We start from the raw sequence: 24,156 nt of genomic DNA on the forward strand, positions 1-24,156 counted from the left end.
ACACTTTTTCCTCAAGCACACTCAGACTATGGGCCGTATTTTCTATTATTTGCACGTAAGTCCTTTTTTGTGCGCCGCCAGTTACGCATTTCAGTTTTTCACAACATTTCAGTTACCTGTATTCTCCCCTATGTGCTCCGATCACGCCCACAGTGCTTAAATTCAGAATGAAGGCGGGCTCGTGAAAGAGGCGTGATTTATTTAAAATAGAAGTAGGCACAACCTCGTTTATTTTGGCTGTCGGGAAAACGTGGAACGTGGACTTACGCATGTACCATGTGAATGCCATTGAAATCCATTCAAACCATAAAACAGACTCTGATTTTGAAAATAAACGCAAAGGGAGAGGAGAGCTATATTACGAATCGCCTCAAAGGAAAACATTTGTTTCTATGTATGACATAAACCTCAAAAATAAAGTAAATATAACAAACGACACATGTGCTGGGCCTATGTATAAAGACATGTTTGATTTGTGGAGAATCATTAATAAAAACGCACTATTGAGGAAAAGGTGCAACAAAATGCATGTTCCAATGTCCACACTTGACCTCATGCTGAGTGGCCTATTATTAAAAATTCATTATTAAAAATTCAGCCACCCTCTGAAAGGCCCCAGATGCAAGAACAGACAAAGCACTAGTGATTTTGATGTGGACCGGTAGGGAATGCTGGTGATTACTGTGGCCAGAAAGCTGTTCATCAAGGACTCTGCACAGGTGGATGATGGCTTCACATTTGAGACGAAATCGCTGGATGCACTGCACGTCAGTGAGCCCCAGTATATCCAAACGAGTTCGGAACACTCGTGGCCGTCTTCTTTGCACTTGGCGAGCTCTTCTCCATCCTTCCCACTGTCTCAGGAGCACAAGCAAATGCAGAACAGGCATTTTGGTTTAAGATTGTTAAGGCATACTAGAAGATTGGTCATATTTATACTCATCTTAATTGATATTTCTGTTTTATTCTAATTGAACTACTTATTTACCAGGCTTGTTCACAACACCATGTGAAGTAAAATGTTTTTTTTTTCTGTTTAACAATGTAATATAGGGTTACAATAAATGTTATTGTAGTTTAAAAACAATGACACACAAATATTGTAAATTTTGAACTTTATTTGTACATGTACAATAATGTTAAAAATAGGCCTACCGCCGACAACATGGTGTTTCGCCATGTAGTAGTGCTTGACTTACTACAGCCCTCAGAAGCACGTAGTTGAAAAGCGTGTAAGTCAAGGGCAGAATACACGTAAATGGTATATGCCCAGACGCATAACTGCCTTCATGGCGCACAAATTATAGACTTAAGTCAAGGGGAGAATATGCGTAGGCTGAAAAGTGCGTAGCTGCGTGCTTTTTTTGACTTACGTGCATGGGAGAATACGGCCCTATGTGCTCAGATTAATCTCAGTCAACAAAAGGGTAGGTTAAGGGAACATACAGAGGGTTCTCTGGGAACCTTAGGGTCAGGTCATTTACAATGCTGTTTATCTAATATTTTTACAACTTGCTTGACTTTTTTATCAAAAAGCAGCATTGTTGATAAAGACGTTGTCAGTCTTGACAGTACCAAGATGCACAACTTTCTAAAGACTCACACTGAGCTGTAAGAGCAGCACAGAGTTTAAGATTGTGAGCATAGTCTGTTATTTTGTGGCCATAGTATATGAACAGGTCTTGTTCAATTTGGTAACAGCAGTTTTAATATATTATTTAAACAAGAAGACCTAACAACCTCCACCTGAGCATTGAATAATACATGGACTGCTTGGATAAGTTTGGGTTTTTTTCTAGGACCTGTTGAACTATTGAACTATTATTATTGTTTTTATTATTAATGACTTTTGCATTGTCCTCTGCAGCTTAATTTAAAGCATACAGTAGATAATAGTGTTCTTGCCAGTATTCCACCTGGCCTTTGCTCTTTTGCTGATGGTGAAGCTGAAAATACACCTTGCACAAGGATAGAAAAGTTCTCATAACTGTGGGTTGAGCTGAGGGGAGACATTTTCAGAGCGAATAAAAACAACCAAAAAAAAACAGCAGTGTATACTATTATTTTTTATCTAATGGATGTCTAGTTGGAGTTTGTGTCTGGAAGAGGATGTCCTGGAAGAAGTCAAAAGTGTTATGAATTTGTTCACATGTAAATTATGTAGTTGGCTACAACAAATATTGTTTGTGAAGTCACTTGCCCCTAAAAAGTATCAGCCAATGGTGTCCAATGGTATCCTTTTTTATAATAACAATAACACCCATGATGATTCTGATATCCATTACATCTTGTCCCAGGCAATTCATTTAAATGTAAAATTCTGTCTAGAATGGGCAACTGTTCCATTGTGCATCATTTGCACAAAAATCACAGCAGACCCTCCCAACGCGGTCAGTTCAAGATGCATAATGACATGATGCATTAAGGAGTGAGCATGTGTGGTGTAGAGAGTATCTTCAGATATACAGATTCATAGTGGGGTAATGTTTGCATAGGACTCTTTAATCCTATGAATGAGGTGCCTCAACTGAGGGTCTGAATGCCGGACATCTCTTTGTTTTAACAAGGCAGCTTTCACCATTGACCGTTGAGGGATAGCAACAGGAGACTCTGGTAAACAGCGGAAATGTCTTCCTCAGAGGTCACAAATAACAACAAATCTTCAGGCTTGTAAAGTGACTCAGGGCTAGAGGAACCCAAGACTTGCATTTTACATCTGTGACTGACGTGTTGTCAGAGACCTGGTGTAACCCAGACCATATAGGCTTAATGTGCTGTCAGAGAGAGAGCGAGACCAGGGAGCAGGAGTGCTAATGTTACATGACACTACTGCTCCCTGTAAGTGAAGACAACAGGTGCTGTGAGGACTCGGAGGGTGCATGTAAGCAATGTGCTAGTGCTAATATGGCTGTGAACGAGAGAGTTCTGCTTTGAAAAGAGGGGTGGGTGTCCAAACTTCAGCACACAGCCGCATAGCTCTTTAGAGGAGCTAAGTACCATTCAGAGAAGGTAGAAGAAGCAGGGATTTCAGCAGATATTAAAATATGATTGTGCGTGGGCTTATGCTTTGCTTCAGGGGTGAATCTAAACCCCTCTACGCTTAAAAAGGGAATAAAACACAGAAAAGCAACAACAAAACAGTGCATATATGTCATTAAACAAATTTCAATTTATTTCAGAGCCAAATGCAGTTGGTGGCCCCTATAACCAGCAACTGAGGTTTATTTCTTTGCATATGGGTAACATTGAATTAAAATATGAAGTTGGGGGGGGGGGGGGGTGGTCTGTTAATTGCTGGAATTGTGTCTCACTGACGTGCCAAAATACTATGTAATCCCCCTTTTTGTTTTGACCGTGAACAACTGATATGGAAGAATCCTGGCACCCTCAAGGCACTTCCTTGTCACAGTCAAGCTCCTGACGTGAACAATAAGGCCTGTTACAGAGACACACAATGTAGCTCAATATCTAGATATTTTTTGAAGTGAAAGCCATGCACAATTTGACTCTCGGACACTTATTTTTAGATCCAACTGCTGGCTGATGTATTATAGCACATTTCAGATGGAGCTGGATACTTGCAATTTAAAACATTTCATGGGCACATACCTTGTGTAGGTTGTAACTGAAGATCTCCCCTATTAGCGGAGCTATCCCCATGACTGAGATGGTAACTAGTGATAGGAGAAAAAACACCATAATAGGTCAACAACTCACTCTCTCTGACTATAAACCTGTCCTATCAAGAAGCTTTGTTCTTCATAGCCAATCACTATGAATTATTTATAAGTCACACAGTACACATAGAGTTTTTGGGGTTCATTCCTGTCACTAATGTTTTTTTTTTCTCACTTTTCCATTTTCTCCCCAATTTGGAATGGCCAATTCCCTGAATTTTTGGAATGCCCAATTTGTCATCGATGTTCGGTCCCATTGCACAACCCCCACTGTCAATCCAGGAGAGTGCGGACAAGCACGTGCCCTCCTCCGAGACACGTGATGTCAGCCGCTGCTTCTTTTTGCACTGTGGTCCACAAATTAAGCTAGCACAGAGATGAGTTGGAGGAAGACATTTCAGATGCAGCTTTGGCACGTGGACCACAGGCGTCCGATCGACCAGCAGGGGTTGCTGTTGCTAATGGGACCAAAGCCACTGCCGACCCACCGGCCGAACGAAGCCAATGTGTTCCGCCTGTGAGCTCCCGGTCACTGTTGGCTAGTGACACGGTCGGGATCGAAGCCGGGCCGTAGCGTTCAGTCTACACTCGGAACGAGTGCTTTTACCGACTGAGCCACTCGGGAGCCCCCTGTCACTAATGTTGACATTGCATGTCAGTGCACTGAACATGGGTCTGAAATACTAAAAATACTTTTTTGTATTGCACCTCATGCAACTAATACGTGTTAAGTTTAAAGACTGCTGAAATAGAGTGTTTCTGCTCCGAAAGATTGCACGTATGTGATACTACCCTGGGGAGAGGTCATGCTGCTTTTTGCTTCCCTCAAATGGTTTATTTGTCTGTGACTTCATCTCCTTGATGCCCAGAGCAAAAAAATGAATTTGAGCCCCATCGTTGCCAATAATCATAAGACTCTTTCCACGCCTTTCACCCTGCTTGTTAATAGTGACAAACATGGATAGTTCTGTGTTTTCTCTGGTTTAACTGATTTCTTCTGTTACGAAGCTCTTATGTGGACATTATTTTTTGCTATTAATCAGTGTGTCTGAGTATCTTATTTAATGTGTTGTGGCTCAAGGATTTGTCCTGAGAAGGCTTTCCAAACAGTGAGGCTCACGATGACTTAGTTCAGGTGATGACGAGCCTCACCCTTCATGACTAATACCTTTAAAATGACTTTACTCTCCTTTAATCCAGGCTCATGAGTTTTTAATTATCCAGTTACCAATCTCTCTGTGCAAACACAAATCCCCCAATACACAGAAACAAGCACATCCACTCAGCAAACTCTGGGGATTTAAAGCAGAAGCAGTCCCTGTTAATCAGTCTCTGAACAGCACACCTTCACACCAATGACTTTTTCAGGTTACGCAACTTTTCCATGAGGTAAATTGGATGGAAGGATTGGTGTGTGGATGGACAGACATGCGTCACCGGTTGCACTCTTTCATTCCTTCATAGGAGTGGGCATCTCTCCACATCTCATTTTTCTCCCCCAGGGCTGCCTGATTGACTTGCACCCAAGTCTTGAATCTTGAATGCACACATTCTCACCATTGCATTCTGACAGCCATTAAGAAGAAATAGATGTTTGGAAGGTCACGTCCCTGAATGGTGGCGGAGTCATAGTAAGTGAGACAATGGACATGAACGATTAATGCTTCAGCTATCTTAAATTGCATTTAGCGAGACTATGAGCAGATGACATTTGGGATGCTGCTTTGAAGAGGCTTGGGCCACAGACTGAGTGGGCAGTGCCAGCCCCTGGCCTACATCCAAGGAGCTGCTCTCATAGACTGGAACCTTTCTCTTGCCAGGAGTGGATCACATATCAAATTACAGGTTCACTAAAGGTCCATTATCCTTCTCTGGCTCTGCAGAGGGATTCTAAGAAATATAGAAATATTATTTTATGTTGTTGTTGAGTAGACATTCAGACTTCAAAGATTTAAACCTCCATGCTGACCCCAGAGCATGTCAAAACAGCAGAGTGCATGTAATTGAATTTGATCTTATCAAAGTTAAATTCAATTATGCTTTGAGTCTCTTCAATTGCTGTAAAAACATAATGTTGTAGCACTGTGTGCAACAAGTGTTGCAGCAATGTGGCGCAGTGGTAAGGAGCAGGGCTAGTAACTGAAAGGTTGCTGGGCGGATTCCCCGTTGGGGCACTGCTGTTGTACCCTTGGGCAAGGTACTTGTCCCACAACTGCCTCAGTATATAAAAAGGTGTATAAAGGGATAAAATTATTCCCTATGTGAGTGACTGGATAAGAGTGTCTGCTAAATGAAAATGATGTAATGTACAAGTGAACCTTTTAACCATAAATTAAATAATTCATATGCATTCTGAGATGAGCATGCCCTTACCAAACCTCTCTCAACAAGACTGTTGTTTCAGTTCCTGCACAGCAATGTAGGTGTTCAATCTTCATCTTGAAAACTAACTACTTCAAGGAAAACCAATAACACCCCTGCCCCCTGTTAATTAATGAATGTGCCACTACTGGAAAATGAATTTGGAATTTCTGAATTCTCCACATCTTCATGTACACTGTGTTGGTTTTCTGGTTGAGTGCTCTGATCAACTGTCATTTGGTGTGAAATTTCCAGTCCTTTGGATCACATCTCAATTGCACTTTTGGATGCAATCTCTGTAGCATTTACTCACTCTGGAAAGTTGCTGCAATATAGGAAGGCAGATGTACTATCACTGATGAATTTGTATGAAGATGGACGTGTATGTGAGAAAGTAAAAAAAAATATATATAGTTATAGCTCACATCAGGGGAACTGACATACAGAAGTACAGACATTTCTAATGATCATGTAATGTGAATTTGAAATAGTACTTCACAAAATTTCAATTCTTTTTTGGATGGAGCCAGTGCTTGCAGTGGTTGTGTAATGTTGTGCAAACCTTGCTCTCCATAAATGTTCCTGTCAACCTGACTGATACAATCATAACCAGTAAACCAAGTTTTTAAAAGACACTAACAAAAGCAATCTTTTCAGGCCAATCCACCCCATGTATCATTACATTTATCTGGGAAATGCAGCTCAAAAATTGCTATTAAAGCATTCCAACATGTACTTTTTTTATTATGCCAGTTAGTTGTCCGCTAAGAGGTTGACTAAAGCTATTGCTAAACTAAGACCGTGTCTTTAATCTTTGTCCTACAGGATTGGTGTTACAGTGGAACACAAGTTATTAGGTTTTATTGAGCTATTATTGGGATACTGGTCTGGCTTTGACATCTCTTGACTGCTATCAGTTGTAAGTCCATCATGAAAGAAGAAGACACCTTCAACAACACATTTTCTCCAGCAAATGACAGCAGGTAACTGTGAAGAGATGTTAAATCAAGAGCAGGCATGGATTGGGAAGCACTGTATTTGTGGGCTAGTCTGTGCTTTCTCAGGTGCTTCATTAATAATGTCCAGAAGCCTGAGGTATAAAACCAATAATGTAGTCAACACCAAGGTCTGCTTGCATGGTGTATCAACCCCACTAAATGAACTTGCAAAGACCTGGAATCCTGTCTCTTCTAGCAGAACAATCTGTTTCTGCAGTATTTTGCTCTACACAGCTGCAATGAAGAGCTTCAGACTGTTGTCACAAAAAAGCCGTTTGCCTGTCAGACTTGTTTTACTTTGGTTTTCAATATGTAGAACACATTGCTATATTGACATTCTAATGCCTTGTTACTTGTGTACTCAGAGTCAGCTAATTTGAGGGATTTATTAACATATTTGAAACCAAAAGATAATGAGTTCTCAGAAGTGCCCTGTTTTCAGCCAGAAAAAAAAAACACAAAAACCGTAGCCTGCGGCTGAAGCACTAAGACCGTGCAAGACTTCTAATACTCAGGTCTGTGTCAGAGATCATGTTTCACAGCATGCATCTTGGCACCCTTCTCTAAGCGTGGGTGTTGTTTTGTAATTTATTCGCTATTTTTAATGTGTGCCTTACTTTCAGTGCTCGTAGGCCTGCCAGATGGAGAGCACCATGGGTTTTCTAAAGAACTGTGTTTCACATGCATTTTCTCCTTCTTTCATGTTTGCAGACACTTGCTGAAATATTGCACTGTTTCTTGTGCCATTGCCTTTTTTTTCAGAAAAAAGGCAATGGCACACATCATAACAATAACATGTCACAACAAAGATTAATTAAACTTCTGAGTAGACTGTTTGCATTTCCATGTTGTCATCATATCATTTGTCTTCCCCAAGAAAGAAAGCAAAAGTGAATAGCTACACCATGGGTTATTAAGGCTTATTAAGGCAAATTCACTGAGATATAGATAGTCCTCTGTTTACAAAGGGTTGCAATGCTACAAAAAAACAACTTTGTTTATTTTGAAAACTTATAAAGCTTGTAAAGATGATTTTTCTGTCACTTTTCATGTAAATGTAAAAGGAACCAGGATTATTTACTCAGACTAAACCCTACTCTCTACACAGAAATGTTGGTAAAAATGTAAACAGACTTCACCAAATGTATTATAATTTAATATATCTTACATATCAGGGTACCTGGCTAAAAGTGACTCATTTGACAGTAGTATAGAAAATTTTTGTTTGGAGAAATACTTTGTTTTACTTATGGTGCCAAATTCAGATTGTCTTGTTTGTGCCACATTTCTGTTACTTATATAGAGAATTACTCCCTTATTGACATAGAAAACATGTGCTGTCATTGTTGACATTCATAAACAGGATAAGATCATTAATTGAACAGACAGAGATCTGACCTGCTTATTTAAGGGACTTGCAAAAGTGATCCCACCTGTCCTCCCTTGTCCCATCTTTTTCCAGAACCATGTGGAACCCACCAAACATTGACAGCGAACAGACCAGGCAGGTGACTGCCAGGATGGAGACCACACCAGCCTTTGGCACCCCCAGTATCTCTGTGTCTCAGCAGCAAACCCCCAAGAAGTTTGCACCTGTAGTTGCTCCCAAGCCAAAGTTCAACCCCTCCAAGCAGCTGGGAGATCTGGTCCACACAGAGGCTGAAGGTAAGATCAGAGTCCCTCAGTGAGATGTCCATCTGTTTCTTTAGTGTCTTACTGAAAACCTTCTGTCGAGTCACCTGAAAATGCCCCCCACCACCCTCGCTAAGGAGGAACAACAAAACACCCCATGCACAAGATGTTAAAAATTTGACTGAGTTGATTCCCACTCCTGAGACGTGACTTGTTCAATTCAGGAATTAATTCTTAAGAAAACCTTCAGAATTGAGGCATTGCAGCTGAAACCTCACCTTATGCTTGGCAGACCATGGGCAAACAATGTTATACATATCAACACTTCAGCACATGTTGGTCGTCTGTTATTTCAGATTAAGTCAATGACAATATTCAGATCAGAGCAGAGCAAAGCTGAAGTGTCACAGCATCACAGGCCCCAGCCCTCACTCACCTGGCAGATGTGACAAGCTTCAGCTTATAATGTTCTGGAAAACTGAGCATACATGTGTGTGTATTTATGTGTGTGGGCCTGGGTACATGTGTATGTGTGCACCGATGTGAGTGTGTGAGCATGCATGCAGGTGGATGCACATTTGGGTACAGCTTGTCACTTATGTGTCAATTGATCTATTGCTCTTGTGCATCACTAATGACATGCAAAAGAAAAATCTCATGTAAGCAAATTTAGGACTTAGTTTTAAAAAGGTAGACATATACTTTAATAATCATCCTGGTAGAAAACAAGCAGCATACAGACAGCATAGACAAAATGACTGTTTCTTTACAAACCATAAAAAGTTTTCATTATGGTCCTTGAAGTGAAGATATATTGAATGCTCTTGCTGTATATTGTACAGATATGCTGAAATCCTACATCATGTTTAAAATCCACCTTAATCTCAAACTATAGCCTTGTAAAGATGCTTAGATGCAAAGCTGAAAGGTCCTAACAGTGGAAGACAGCTGATAGTGGGAACTGTTGAAGTCAAGATGTTCATTCTTTTGCATTAGGTGTTCACTAGCCAAGGACTGACACACGGCCACCTAAACCCAAGATATCAGTTTTCTCTTTAGTCTTTTGTTCATTTTCAGTTTGTTTCACTAATAGAAGTATTCTTTGTTTTGGCTCATATAGCTCTATTAGATATTGGTTTCCAGAGTTACAGTTCCATAGTATTTTTCAAGCCTAAAAAGCTTCCTGGTAGGAAATGTAAATGAAATATGACTTACATTTTATGTATTATATTTTGTGCGTTAGTATTAATTTAATAGTTCTATTTTGGCATATTTCAAAAAGTCAAAAGATAAATGGAACTCCAGAGGGTTTTATGCCTGTAGCCTTTAGATCTCCTTGATAGTATGAGAGGAAAAAAGCTAACTCTTTTTTCATGTTGTAAAATAATGAAGGGGGGGGGGGTAAATTTAACTAAGATCCAACATAAAGAGAAATGGGTTGTAACACCACATGCTAAAAATGTGGTGACACTGCAGTGTTAAGCCGCAGTAACTTCCTTTGGTTCACGGCTTGTGGATTGTTACACAGAAACGAAGAGCGAAATAAGACACACTGAAGTTAAGAGTGTCAGAGCTATGAAGTAAAGTGTTATTGAGAAATGTGGTATCACAGTGAACAGGCCAAGTCATTAGAACTCAGCATGTCATTTTGGATATTAAGTGCATACTGCAACTCCAGACAAAAAACGCTCCTCACTAAATATTGAAGTTCATATTTTTTAACCTTCATAATTTTAAGAGGGACATTAGACTCAAAATGTGTCAGATTAGTTTCTTTCTGTAAATTAGCTTCTTTCTGTACATTGCCCTTTAATAATAATGCTGTATGTGCTTTTATTGGTATTTCTGTTATTACGCATTTCCTGAATGTGAGTCCATGTAAGAGTTTAAGAATTTTTTTTTCCAAATGCTTTGGAACAAGTTTTTGAAAGAGTGATTGTTGGTATTGCAAAGGTAAGCACAGTAAATTGGTGTGGAATGTATTCCTAAATGGCATTCCAGGGGCCATACGCTTCACCACAGTCCCACTTTACATTGTGTTTATTGTTCCTGCCAGCTTTGCAGCAACAATACATGTTAATTTTAGATAACGGTGCAAGTCTATTGTCTTAGAATGGACTGAGCTCAGTCTTCATGGAAAAAACCCATCTGGCCTGACATAAGTGACAACAGCTAGTCAGCGTGATTGATTTTAATACTGTGACAACAACGTGGACGCGTTTCAGCCTTTGTCTGTTGATGAAAAGAGAACAGAAGAGCTGAGATATATATTTCTTGTGAAACTGATGTAGGTCAGGGTCTTATAAGGAGACAGATTTAATGTGTATACCCTGAGAAAAGCCTTCCCTGTCTCATGGCTGTAAACCATACTGTGTAGTCAGAAGCCACTGGTGTGACACTGTGCAGACTTCATTTTGTAGATCTTTTTCCACTCCTTTTCAAGACATAAAAAGGACTGGGAACCTTTGTGTATGTCTTAACAGCACTAGTATATTGTTATGAATGAGGGTTCTCTATGCTGATTTTTAACAACGATGTAATGTGGAAGCTTTTATTTTTGTTTTTCAACCAGTATAATGAGGCTGACATGGAATTTGGGGGCATGGATTGTGGCTTTGGGGTCACAAGTTCATGTTATGGGGCAGGCATTGCTTGTTTCTGGTTCAGTCTTTTTTTATGAAATACTTTATCCAATTAATGAGCAATATATTGTATTTTTATTGGTATTTTCTGTTTGTGTTAACCAGAGGTACTTAAGTATTGGCCTGGAGGACTGCTGTCTTCATGCTTTCACTCTGGTCAGGGCATCAGCTACTCATTTTAAGCAATCATTATCTTAATTGAGCCAATTTAATGAGAATATCACCGATTTCAAAATGGCAGGAATCCCCGGTGCCAAAATTGTTATTTTCAATCACAATCAGCAATCCTTAGCAACATTCATTGGTCTAAATGCAAACCATTGGCAGACAGATCTTGGTGTTTCATCCTCTTACATTGAATTTGTGAATGACATAGTCAATGGACACAACAAAACACTATTAACAATCCATTGTTTAGAGGCAGCTGTTTCTTACTGCATAGCCACTGCCACCAATCTTTCTATGTTATTGATGTGTCAGTGTAATAGTTGGCTTGCATTCCAGCTGAAGATTAATGTATCTAGCACCTTCTTAGATCTGATGCATTTGAACAAACAGTATGAGGTTACAACACCAGAGTTCACAGTATAAAGTGTAGCACTTCTGCTTTGTGCTCCTCTACAGTGGAAATGCTAGACAATGGCTTGCACAGAAATATGTCTGTTTATTTATAACTGTTATCACAGGTTTTTGTTACTTATTTTTCCAATAGCTTCAGAACACAAGGGGGTCATTTAAAATCTGTTTGTGGATAACAACAGCAAAATGTTTTTAATTCAAGCATCATCAACATTCAGAAATAATTAATGTTTTCATTCATTTACTAACTGCATGTCAAATAAAAAGTCTCTGTCATGCTGTTGTATAATTCAACATGGTATTTTTTCTGTGATCAGTTGCCACATGGCATCAGTGGTAGTCTTCTATTGTAAGGATGAAATCCAGCTGTTAGCATGGTGAAAAGATTCTCTTTTTGTCCTGTACCAAAAACAGCTACACATTCTTGCTGTTATATTGTTCTATATTGTTCTATCTAATTCCTCAGATGTTATTCAGTCAAATATCAACATTACAGAAACATTGTGTGTTTAAATAAGTGCAAATAAATTAATATCTATAAATAGAACCTTATACAGATTAAGTGAAAAGTGACAATATTAATGGTCAACTATGGTAATGAAATAGATGTCATTTTAAGTGATTATGTCATTTACATGCTTAGTATTACTGGATTAAAACAGATGTTTTGTCTGCCATTCACGGTAGCACCAGGAAATTGTTTGTATGCATTGCTCAATATTGAGGGCTTAACATTAAGTTGGAGATCCCTGCTAGGCATGTAGTGATGCGTGTGCGGACCTGTGAATCAGAGGGGTGAAATGAGAGAGAGCTGAGTATTATTAGCGAAGCAGTGGAAGGAAAGAAAACTTAGGCAGAAATAACAGATCCAAGTGAGGTAGTGTAGAACGGAGAACAGAAGAGAACTAAGCACTGAGCCCTGAGGAACTCCTTAGAGAACGTATGATAGAACTCAAGATTACTTGAATTATTGAATTTCAAGACAAATTCAAGAGGAAGCAGATCAGCTCAGGGCTTTGCCGGATTTTCCTGTTTCTGCCAGATCGGATGTGAAGGTTTGATAGGTCCAGAAGGATCGCGGCAGAGGATTGTCAAGCTTCTCTCACAGAGTGGAGGGCCTCCATTAATGAGAGTAGGGCTGTCTCTGTGGAATGACCAGCTCACCAATTGACTCAAGCTAGTTATGGTAAAGTATGTCATTGGATTTGTGTTTAATTATGACATGCTCACATGGTTTGAAGGGAAAGGGACAAAGAGAGGCATGTTGATCATTTGGAACAATAAAATGTGCTTTTTCTAGGTTTTGTTGGGGAGAAATTCACGACAAGCAGGGTTGCAACAGTGTGTGGCTATGTGCTAGTGAAGGGCATTTGCCTTTGCCATCGCAATGTTTACACTGAAATGATTTAAGTATTTTTATTCCATGTCGTGTCACATGGAGTTGATGTTCTTGTTGTATGCAAGCTTAGTATTTGAAATCTTGTTTTACTGCTGTTTTTTAAATACAGATATATTTTTTAATACTGGTATTTCAGTGTTTGTGTTCAGTGATGCAGCTGAAGTTGTTTTCATTACATTACATTACATGCATTTAGCAGACAATCTTATCTGGAGCGGTTTCCAGAGAACGTAATGATAATTCCTGATTTTAAATCTGTTCTCACAGTCTCAAGTGTTCTTTAAAACCTGTTGTAAAAACTCAAATGAACTCTCTCTTACTAACAATGCTTACTCCTTACTTAGCTATCATTGTTCAACCTTGTGACCTTTTAATTAGTATAACATTTAGTGCAATGGATTTTGATGCACAAGTACTTGTTTATATTTCACTTCTTAAGCTACTTAAATACTGTGGCTACCAAATAAGTGGCATAAGAGACCCTGTCTAAACACCTTTGTAATGGGGTGTCTGAACACATCAAAGGTTGTCATGGCCTGGATTGAGTAGACGGGGTACAGATTAGGGGTGGATGGTATAAACGGTATAGAAAGTACACAGGTATGAAGTTGCCCTACGGTATGGATTTTGACTATACCGTGTTGACCGGTAGAGCCCTCACAGATCTAGGAGTAACTTCATCTAAAAGACACAATACTTTATCTACATACACAAATCTTTGCTGACCTGACAGTGATTAATCTTTTCTGATGCATTAAAATATTGTTGTCCAGGACGCCGTGAGCTCAGTGGCTGTATAGCCTACGGGACACCCTGAGTTTGCACTACTGTCAGACGCGCACCCATTTTCTCTCGCTCACACACACACACACACACACACACACACACACAAAGCAGTAGCCTAACCTCACAAAATGTAGCGTACATACAACGACGTGACAAAATCCTTCAAAACCCCTATGTTCCACTGTAATTGCCACCCATTAAGTCTATCTGCATGTTATTTTCTTTTATTTTCTTTTAATTTAATTACTAATAACTTATTCTCTTTCCATTACTCTTGATTATGCTATGCATTGTGTGCGCCTATGAGTTGATTATATTGTATAATGAAGACTATATATATATATATATATATATATATATATATATATATATATATATATATATATACATACATAACCGACATCCAAATAGATTGTATGCCTATACAAATCAGCTACCAATCACCTGATAGCACAATTCCTTAGTCCCGTAACACCCCCCTCCCCTCGCTTTTTCCCCCCTTCAGATCTACACTGATCTCATACATGGCCTCTCTGGAATCCAATTGACGGAGACCTTTAATCCCCATGCCAGTTTTTATTTTTACTTTGTGCAGCTTGATTTTGTGCAGTTTGAGATTGTATTTCATTTTTTCAGAGATGGAAGTTACTTGAGAAAAGGTTTTGTATTTTTTTCTATTTATTACCACAGTTTTGCATAATAAATGTTCTTAAAATACCTCTGTACTGTGTGAAATATGTCCTAGTAATACAGTTAAGAGTACAGGTATAGCTGCCATGCAGTTCCCATACGAGTGCTTTACCCCTTCAGAAGCATTTATATAGAAATTTTAAGAAAAACGAATATACCGTGATCTATACCGTTACCGTTCATTCTTCAGATTATACCGTGATATAAATTTTAGGCCATACCGCCCAGCCCTACAGATTATTGAAAACATAGTGCCTTAAGTATAACACATGGCCTGCCACCCTCTGCTGCACAGCACTTTGTGATCCAGGAGTCCTTTGTTTACACTGATGTTTAGGGATGATATTGGATTAATATGACTTTGAATCGTGTATTGGTATGAATGAAACAAAGTTCAGTCCCTGTGGACCATCAGAATTTGGTGTAAGTGTTCAGTAAGGGTGTGATTGTAGTGCTATGTAAGAGTACGGACATTTCTGCTTCCCAGACTGAAAGCAACAGGAGCCCCAGGAGGCAGGCCTGTTGTCAGGGGTCGTACAGCAGTCACCTGGGAGACGCAGCCTAGAGTTCACTTTCCTGCTTGCTCTCCAGGCCCGCCCATCTCTGGGGTTTTTCCACCTGACAGCCAGCAAGCACTGTTTATCCATGGTCTGGATAAATAGCGCTTCTGCTTTGATGAGACTCATATTGCTTGTCCTGGACTGTATCCAGGTGCCTAAACGCAATGAATTTCAGTTAATCTCTGCTATTAAAGTGTGCAGAAGGACAGGCTACTAGTCGAATATAATTTCTCAGGAGTCTGGTGTGCTGTTTGACAGTAAGGCACAGCACTAAACAGCTCTTGGTAAATGTGAATTGAGCTGGACCGCGGCGAGCTTGGTGCCACATTGGCCCCTCCTTGCTCCGGACCCAGTGACTGTGCACATGGGCCACTGTCTCCCCGCCACACTCTCTCTTTCTGTCTCTGTCCCCATGACCCTATGAGTCAACAGACCCCTGAAGGAGCCAGGCCCTGAGCCTCTGGTCAGAATAATACAATAATTGTTTAATTGCTGACTCACAAATATATCCGTTGGCAGAAATTTAACAGTAACAGTAATTAGAGCACCTTTAAGATTTCTACTCTCTACTTTGAATAGAATCTGTTAACTATTGTAACTGAATTTAACATGTTAGCAACATCTGTTATTTGTATGGTTTCAATTTACAATAACCTGGAGCATCGCTACATCCTGACTATATTTTTCGGAATGGAGTTGCTGCAAAGCTTAAGATAGGAAACACCTAAATGACAGCAGTAGCTACATTGATGATGGACAAGTTTGAAAGCCTAGTCTTGGTGCTTGTCAAATTTTTAACCAGCAGGTTATTGTTTAGGCTACTCTATTTAGGTGAATGCATAGTTTGGGAAATTACTTTCTGTTTATCCTGATGTTGTTAGATAGGGCTATTTACTGTTTGTGTGATCCGTAGCCTCTACTTTTCATAATAGCCTCTTAGACCCTTTTGTGACATAAGAGCATCTTATGGCCATATTCCCTATTTAGTTAAATCATAGGCTAATACAAACTCGTACAATATAAATATGGCCTATATCATAGAATATTACTCAGGCAAGGCTAACAGGTGATAGTCGACCAGGATGGGACAACTCTGAATTCGAGCCAAAGATGGCTGATGTTTTAAATTTATTAGGCTTTTACGTATGAAAATGTTTTACAACTAAATCATGTTTAATCCTAACATTAGAATTTTGAATACTTTATTGATTAAGTTTTAGGCAAAGCTATGTAATATACAAAACAACTTAAGGTAGCCATGCAAGGTTAGCTAATTTCGGCCATCGAATAGCATACTAATGTGTAGGCTAGCTGACTAGCTAGCTAATGTAGCTCAGCTATATTATTGTAGCTGATGAACGTTTAGCTGTTTAGCTGCCTAACAGTACTCATCTGTAGTCTTATGATTAACTTGACACTTGGAAAACTGTTTCAGCTCAATTTACCTTTGTTCATCAGTGACGGCTTCTTGAAATGCGCTACTGACATGGAGGGAAAAATCACAGCGAGACATGTTGCTGAGGAGGCGTGCATTTCTTATTTGGAGAGACCGAAACCGCGCATAGAATGAAGTGCGCTCTAAAATACAAAAATGTTTAGCTAATACATTTGACAAATGTAGAGATTTCAAAATAACGTTTCTGTTCAGGACCAATAAATACAATAGCTTTTATGTTTCCGTTTCTGTTCCTCATAAAATAATGTTCGTTTTCTGTTTTTGTTTTCGTTCCTCAAACTGGTTTGCAGCCCTGGTTGTCAGGTGTTGTAACAGCCATCAGAGAGACAGTCTTTAGGCGAGGTATGGGTGGGGATGGGGCAACGCGATCTTATCAGGCAGGTTGAGATGAGCAACAGAAACTGGTTAATAATAATATAGAGATTAGTTTCAAATTCATTTACAGATTTGGGACATGATTTATAATCTATGTTGTGTTTGATTGATATATGGTATGCAAAGCCAGCCCACTCACTGAGAGCTGCGAGACCTAAGAGGAATATGTTTCGTTTCACCCTGTCTTTACACATGCTATGACCCACAACAGTCAGCTCGAAGGTCAAAGAAAAGTAAATACTGTTCAAATTTTTCAGCTCACTTCTGGCTCAACGCCTATTTGGTATAAAGTGAACTTGCTATCTGATGAAAATAACAAAGTGTGGAGTGCAGTGGCTTTGAGCTGAGTGAAGCATGTAAGACCTACATTACAGAGGATAAGCAGAATTATACAGCAAGCTAATTGACTTTGTATTAGCAGAGATAACCGAATGTGTCAATTATCAAGCCAATAGTACTATTAGTGAAAGGAACACATAATGTAAGATAAATCCAAAATGGCAATAACTGTGTGCTCGCTGTGTTCAAAAGGCTTTTGAAAATGCTGCTGGGGGTGTTTAGTGTAGGGTTAATGAGGTCTTGAAATTGTGAAGTTGTGAAAATCTTTTGTGGGGAAAAAGTCAAATTTAAACCTGGCCTTGAATTGATTCTGTGGCCTTGTTCAGTTTGTGGGTAAAGCTGTTGAAAGATTATCAAATCCCCAGGCGAACACTGGGGTTGAGCATTTGGATGAAGTGCAGTACATATGTAAATATATATAAATCGGTGTGATACTGTCAACTACTTAATTTGAAAGTGCCAGTGTTTATCTGAAACATGATTAAGGAGCAGAAGTGCAGTAAAAGTTAACTTTGTGACAAAAGGAGTTGTAACTGTTTCTTAAACGTTTGATGTGAAACACCCTCTAATACGAATATGTTTTATGACTCCTGTTGGTTTACATGCCATTGTAAACCACTCTTAAATGTCATAAATGTAAGTGTCTATTGCTGATACAAAATGCTTGTTAAGAGGTGGGATCATTTGCCAGAAGGGCAAACTGCAGATTTTAACTATGAAACAGGCACTGGATCGACTGGACTGGATTGATTATTTTTCTCCATTACAATGATCACCCCACAAATGGCTGCAAAGAATTGGTAGTTCGATAAACAACTGAATTGTGAAATTGTTGTGAATTTACTTTCCCCTGCTATTTTACTGGTGCAGTGCACACACAATAATCACACATCTGTATGTGCTGATGTCATGACCAATGACTGTACAAATTGTGTGTGTCTGTGAGAATAAAAAACATATTTTACATAGTTTCCTGACTGCTTTTTTAAATGGAAAAAGTTAACTTTCTGTGAAACAGGGAAGAAACGTTGATGTTGTATGTCAGTGGTTTCTCCGATAGCCATCTTCAATTCAGGCCCCAAGTCATTGTGATAAAAAAAAAAAAATCACTGAAAACCATTTGCAAACTTAACCTTGTTTGAAGGACACAAAATAAACATCAGAGGCGGTTGTGCTTAAGTTAAAGTGAGTTAGACAGCATTATTATGTGTATATTCCCAAATATGCCATAACCTTGGCTTAATATTTTTCAAATGGCTTATTTACCCTTCTTTTCAGGTTGACCAAAGTAATGGGGGGATTGCCCGATGCACTGACTGGCAGCTGTCATTGCTCTACCAGTTTCTCAGGTCCCCTGTGAATTGTTTTTACATCAGCTATGGCTGCCCTTGATCTGCTGTATTTCAGGCACTTACCACCAGCTGCCTGACACAGATCTTGTGAGAACACTGCCCTTTTTTTAATTCTCTATTTTCATTTTTATCTTTGATTTCATAATTTATTGGATGCTGAATGCTGCTCCAGTTACCCCCCTCTCAACACCATTCTTGACGGAGAACCATTTTTAGCTTTTGTTGCTTCTGGCAAGCACATTTTATTATAAGTGACTATTAACAACAAAGTCAGAAAAGTATTATGAGAAACCGTAACCCCTTAACCCCTAAAAGTTATTAATTATAACAGAAAAAAATGTTTCCTTCAAGATGCCCTATTGCAACAAAAAGATCATTATGTATTTTCTGGTCAGTGTCAAGGAGCATCAACTAATGCATCAGGCCTCTGATATTTTCCAGCATTGGCCTCTTGTCAGGGATAGCGGGGACATACTCACAGGTGAATTTTTATGTCACGATTTTACATTAATATATAGTGTTTCAGGTTAGTTATGTGAAAGAGTTGATACTGAAAGTCATAGTGCAAGAGCAGATTTCGTGCAGTGCTTTTCCCCACCCAGACCCAGCAGCTGCATTATCAGAGCTCCTCTCCCCCAAGTGCATCCCAGTAGGTTCAGCTGTGAGAGGAGGACGAGCGGGAGTTTCATCTGCCAGGTCATGTGACCAGAAAAAATGAGGCCCCAGCTGAGGGCTGATCAAGTGTCAGAGGGTGCAATGCACTATTTCGTGCATCAGGGTCCTTTTTTTTTTTCTTGTGTGGCTCAATGCGATACCACAAGCACCACTGGAGAAAGCGTCAGGGTTCTCCAGAGGGCCCAGTCGTTCAATAACATCAGAAAAGGTTATGAAAAGTGGAGCAAATGTGAATCCTTTTTTTTCAAATAAGGAGAGTTTGAAAACTCAAGCCCCAGGGGACATGTGGTTCGAGTCACATGCAGCACTCAAAATTTCCCTCCACCCAGATGCACTGTGGCTGGGGTAATTCGAAGCAGGAGGTTGCACATCTCAGCTATCTAGTGATATTCCCACCCACTTTCCTGTGAAATTACAAAACAATCCTAGTGCTTTTATTGTGGGTCTGTACATTTTTTGGCATATGACAGGGAAACTAATAAATTCCTCACGGAAGTATCTCAGAGGCACTGTTAAATAAAAGCTTAACACGGCCGGAGAAAAAGCAGGAATGCAAAGCATCCATCTCTTGGCACCGCTCAGGGGCTGCAGACAGGAATCAGCCTATGCTGGTGCGTCTGACATTTTGAATGACCTGCCTGAAAGTATGCATCTGTTCTTGATTACATGATTACATCGAAAACAGTGCATCTACTTCTATGCTATCAGCTTCTCTCCAAGAAACTGTTATAGGCAGATCACTGTGCATGTTGTCTCCAATAATGACATCAAATTAAGGCATAATTGTGGAAATGCCAAATGCAAACCTGTCTGGTTTAAGTATGCTGGATGTGGAGTGCTGTTTGTTGTGCGGAGTTGTGTGTCCGTGTGTTTTCTGGGGGTATTTATAGTGCGATGAGACTCTTGTGAGCCAGGCAGTGAAGTCTGGCTGTGGTAACAGGATGTAGGAGGTTATGTACTCAATCATAGACACCTGCTTCAGACTCCTGGCTGATTCTGTACAACCTGCTCTCTGTCAGCACGGCCAGCAAAAAAACACGGCAGTGTTGTCACGAGCACAGGTTTTTTCAAAAAGATGAATGGGAGGCTTAGGACTCACAAGTCCTGTTTGTCAGCCTCTTAGCTGAATGCCTAATACAGGGTTTATCAGTCCTACTGAATGAGTGTTTAATAGAGGAATTCTTGGAAGGGTATGTGAAAAAGACAAACCGGCTGAAATGTCATGTTTGCACAGCGGAGCTGTACATGAGGAGAAGCGCGAAAATGAGACGGCCGGTAATACATACCCTCTCAGATTCCCTACGCATTTTCACACCAGTAACTGGCTCTGCTGATACAGTTATCTCAGCAGGAGGGGCACGCTGAGGCCAGAGGTGCGCACGGGGTGTGATCCTCACCTTTTCAGTGCAGGGGTCTGCATTTTCATTTCCTCTGCAGCAGAAATTGGCAAGCCCAGTGCAAATAGCACTGATCTCTGTTTATTTACTGTACAAGAATTTTGTTTGTGAGCCAAGTTAAATTTGACTACTCAACACAGGCCCCTCTTGAGGTTTCTTTCATGATTACATGACCACTGTAATCCGAAAACTAATTTTAGGTCATTTAATCCAGCACATCATTGTCGTTTTATCTCTCATAATTCTCCATTGTCTTTGCATTATTAAGAGGATTAGAGGACAAATATTGTGGTGGCCACTTCAAAACTTTGAGGGGGAATAAATTGCATTGTGCTGCGCAATTTGTAGTGGGTAAACCAATACATCTATTTTTTCTGCTTATTCTGTTTTTTCTTTAAAATATGTTGCTAAAACTATTATACTGATCATTTATAGATACAAATAATTGGGTAATTTAAGGTATAATATGAATATAGATATAACAATTAGCTGTTTGAATCTTATACATGAAAATATATAAATATATATATATATATATATATATATATGATATATTATATTTTACATTGCTTAGATTTTGTTACTGGCATCCCATATGCTATTTATACACACCTGGTCAGAATCCATGCAATTTCATGTATTTCCACAAAAAACAAGATCACTTTAATTAAAAGGAACAAGTTTGGGTTGGTAGAAGGAAATTGAAGTCCTTCAATGAGGTATGGATTGAGGAATAATTAGAGAGGAAGAGAAGCACTAAGACTTTGGTAATGTAAAGCTCAAACTGATGTCAGCTATAGATAAGTAAACAAATAAACAAAATCTGGATGAGTGCTAAAAGACAGGATTGCCAGATTGTAAGTGATTAACCATACAGGGTCCACAATCAGGGCATGCTCTTTAAGGAGGTCATGCCACTGAAGCACACAGCAGAACCAGTGGAAAGTAGAGGAAACAAAGCACTCCTCAGACAGGATTTCCATGTCAGTGTCTCCCATCGTCATCAGAGGATAGTCACGCTCAATGTGGAGATTGTCTTTGTTTTCTCTTCTTTATTGTCTGCTGTTTTAAACTTCTCATGGGGGCCGTCTGAAACATGAAGGATTAGCATTAATGCAAATTAGGGGCCCAGCTTCAGTACAGCATAGCCTGGCTGACTGCCTGGGTCCTCCATTATATTGCACAGGTTCTGTCTGTGAGGAATGGGGACAGGGACAGATTGGTCGCTCGACATTTGTCTGGGCAATGTGGTGCAGGGTAACTGGGGCGAGGGGATGGCACAGGAATGCCTCTGTCTGATTTCTCCAGGACCCTTGGCTATGGCACCAACCCTAAACTGCCAAGATTATCGGCACAGCATGAGGAGGTGGAAATGAAAGTCTGAGACTGGAGCCTTGGGGCACATGTTACCCATAATTTTAGGTTCAGCATCTCATGGATTTAAGGAGATTTGATACGGGAAGAAGAAGGTCATGCACGACAAATTAATGACAATAATATGTGCTGCCAGAGAGTAGAGAACACTTCGTGCAGTGTGCAATTCCAAGATCCAAGCCCATCTCAGCAACTATAATGACTCCCAAGAAGATCCTAAAAGTGTGCAGTGCCTTTGCAAATAAGCTTCTGATTGCATCCAAAAGTTGGAGATGCTTGTTTGTACATGTTTTGTTGCATACGTTACAAAATGCTAGCAGCTTTTCAAGATTTTCCTGTCAAGCATTTCCAAAAAAAAAAAAAAAAAAAAATTGCTCCGAAAAAACAAAAACAGGAAAGAAGCTCATCAGGTTGAGAAGACTACAGGGATCTCTGCCCCTTCCTGCCCCTCTCTTTTTCAGTGTGCAGTAATGATCTGCCAAGCAGAACTCATTGGACTCTTCAGAGAAACCTCATGTGAATGTCCCCGGTTAACTCTGCAGCTGTCTCCGCTGATCAGCACCGTTGAGTATATTTAGCCTTGTTTCGTGACAGTTGGAGAATTTTGATGTCTATGTAAAATGGTAGCTGGAATCAATGTGTCGAACACCATGACTGAGGACAAAGGTCAACCTTCTCAGTCGGACTTGGTCACAGGAGATCCATTGCAGACCTTAGAATAGATGGATAGCTCATCTGAGTATTTAAGTGCAGGGCTGGCAGTTATAGCACAAACTTACCTAGCACAGTCGAATAAAAATGAACCATTAAAATGAACCCTGTGGGCCACAAACTTGGCTTTCCCCTGCACTGATGTTGCTCACTTCGGGGCACTGCCAAAATCCCTCTCTGTTTGATTTCAGCACATTTGAGAAGCGGGGATTTATCACTAAATGTCTGTTACTTCATATATAAAAGTGTATCCACAGATAAAGTCACATTGTGTAACTGTGGCTCCAAGAGTCAGCATGATCATTGACCATTTTTCCACAATCATATTGTAAACAAATTGTAGAGCAGCATTTCCCAAACCTCTCCTGGAGGACCCCTTGTCCTGCATGTTTTAGATCTCTCCCTGCTCTAACACAGCTGATTTAATGCTATTGTAGAGAAATGATCTCTTTGAACAGCAGGAAAGAGGAAATGCTGTAATTCATTATCTTAAAATCAAAATTCTAACTTTGTTTTACCTTCACAGCCCAAAAAAGACACATGTCATTGACGAGAAAAGTGAAGCAATGAAGTGAAGCACTTTGGATTAGTCACCAAACATACAAATCCATCAGATTTGACTGAAATGAAACGCATACAACTGCTAATCCAGGTTGAAGAATGTTTGTTTCTTAACAGAATTTTAATCCCACAAGTCAGAGATTTTACTCTGAAGGAATCAATGTGACTTTTGTGACCTTTGTGTTTGTTGATGGAACAGAAATGGAGAAAAGATACATGATACACAGAAAAAAAATCCAAAACTGAATGTATGTTTTGGGAGTTATCCTGACAATCTAGCTACTCTGTCTTAAACCACACTTCCATACTTTTACAGCACAGTGAGGATTCATGGGGAAGAGTGCTTCCGCACTCAGTGAAACGCAATCCTGGACAGAATGGGCGAATGGACTTTGAATGCACATCCTGATAAGGTTTTGCTTCACTGTGTGGTTAACTTGAGAAACACATTTTTGCTTTACAGTAACTGTGAAATTACAGCCGTAGAATTACGCGGAGTTGAGTTTTGCAGCTGTGGTATCAGGTGTCTGTGGATCTCCTTTGATTCAAAGAGTTTCAGACAAAAGTCATTATCCTTCAGCTGTCAGCAGGA

The 24,156-nt window shown here is 39.7% G+C and overlaps 1 protein-coding gene across 7 annotated transcripts in view; it reads left to right on the plus strand.

Moving 5' to 3' along the window:
- The window catches only part of LOC118773416 (LIM domain containing preferred translocation partner in lipoma), a 231,883-nt gene that overhangs the window by 114,081 nt on the left and 93,646 nt on the right, over positions 1-24,156 (plus strand). For 6 of the 7 annotated variants that reach the window (XM_036522341.1, XM_036522349.1, XM_036522343.1 and 3 more), the window contains one exon: positions 8,499-8,701. In XM_036522341.1, the coding sequence (XP_036378234.1) occupies positions 8,499-8,701 (203 nt within the window). Of the gene's footprint in view, positions 1-7,000; positions 7,022-8,498; positions 8,702-24,156 lie in introns of those variants that run through there. The other variant, XM_036522347.1, reaches the window with a different exon arrangement.

The sequence above is a fragment of the Megalops cyprinoides genome, chromosome 2 (assembly GCF_013368585.1).
Source record: "Megalops cyprinoides isolate fMegCyp1 chromosome 2, fMegCyp1.pri, whole genome shotgun sequence".
NCBI classification, from domain to species: Eukaryota; Metazoa; Chordata; class Actinopteri; order Elopiformes; family Megalopidae; genus Megalops; species Megalops cyprinoides.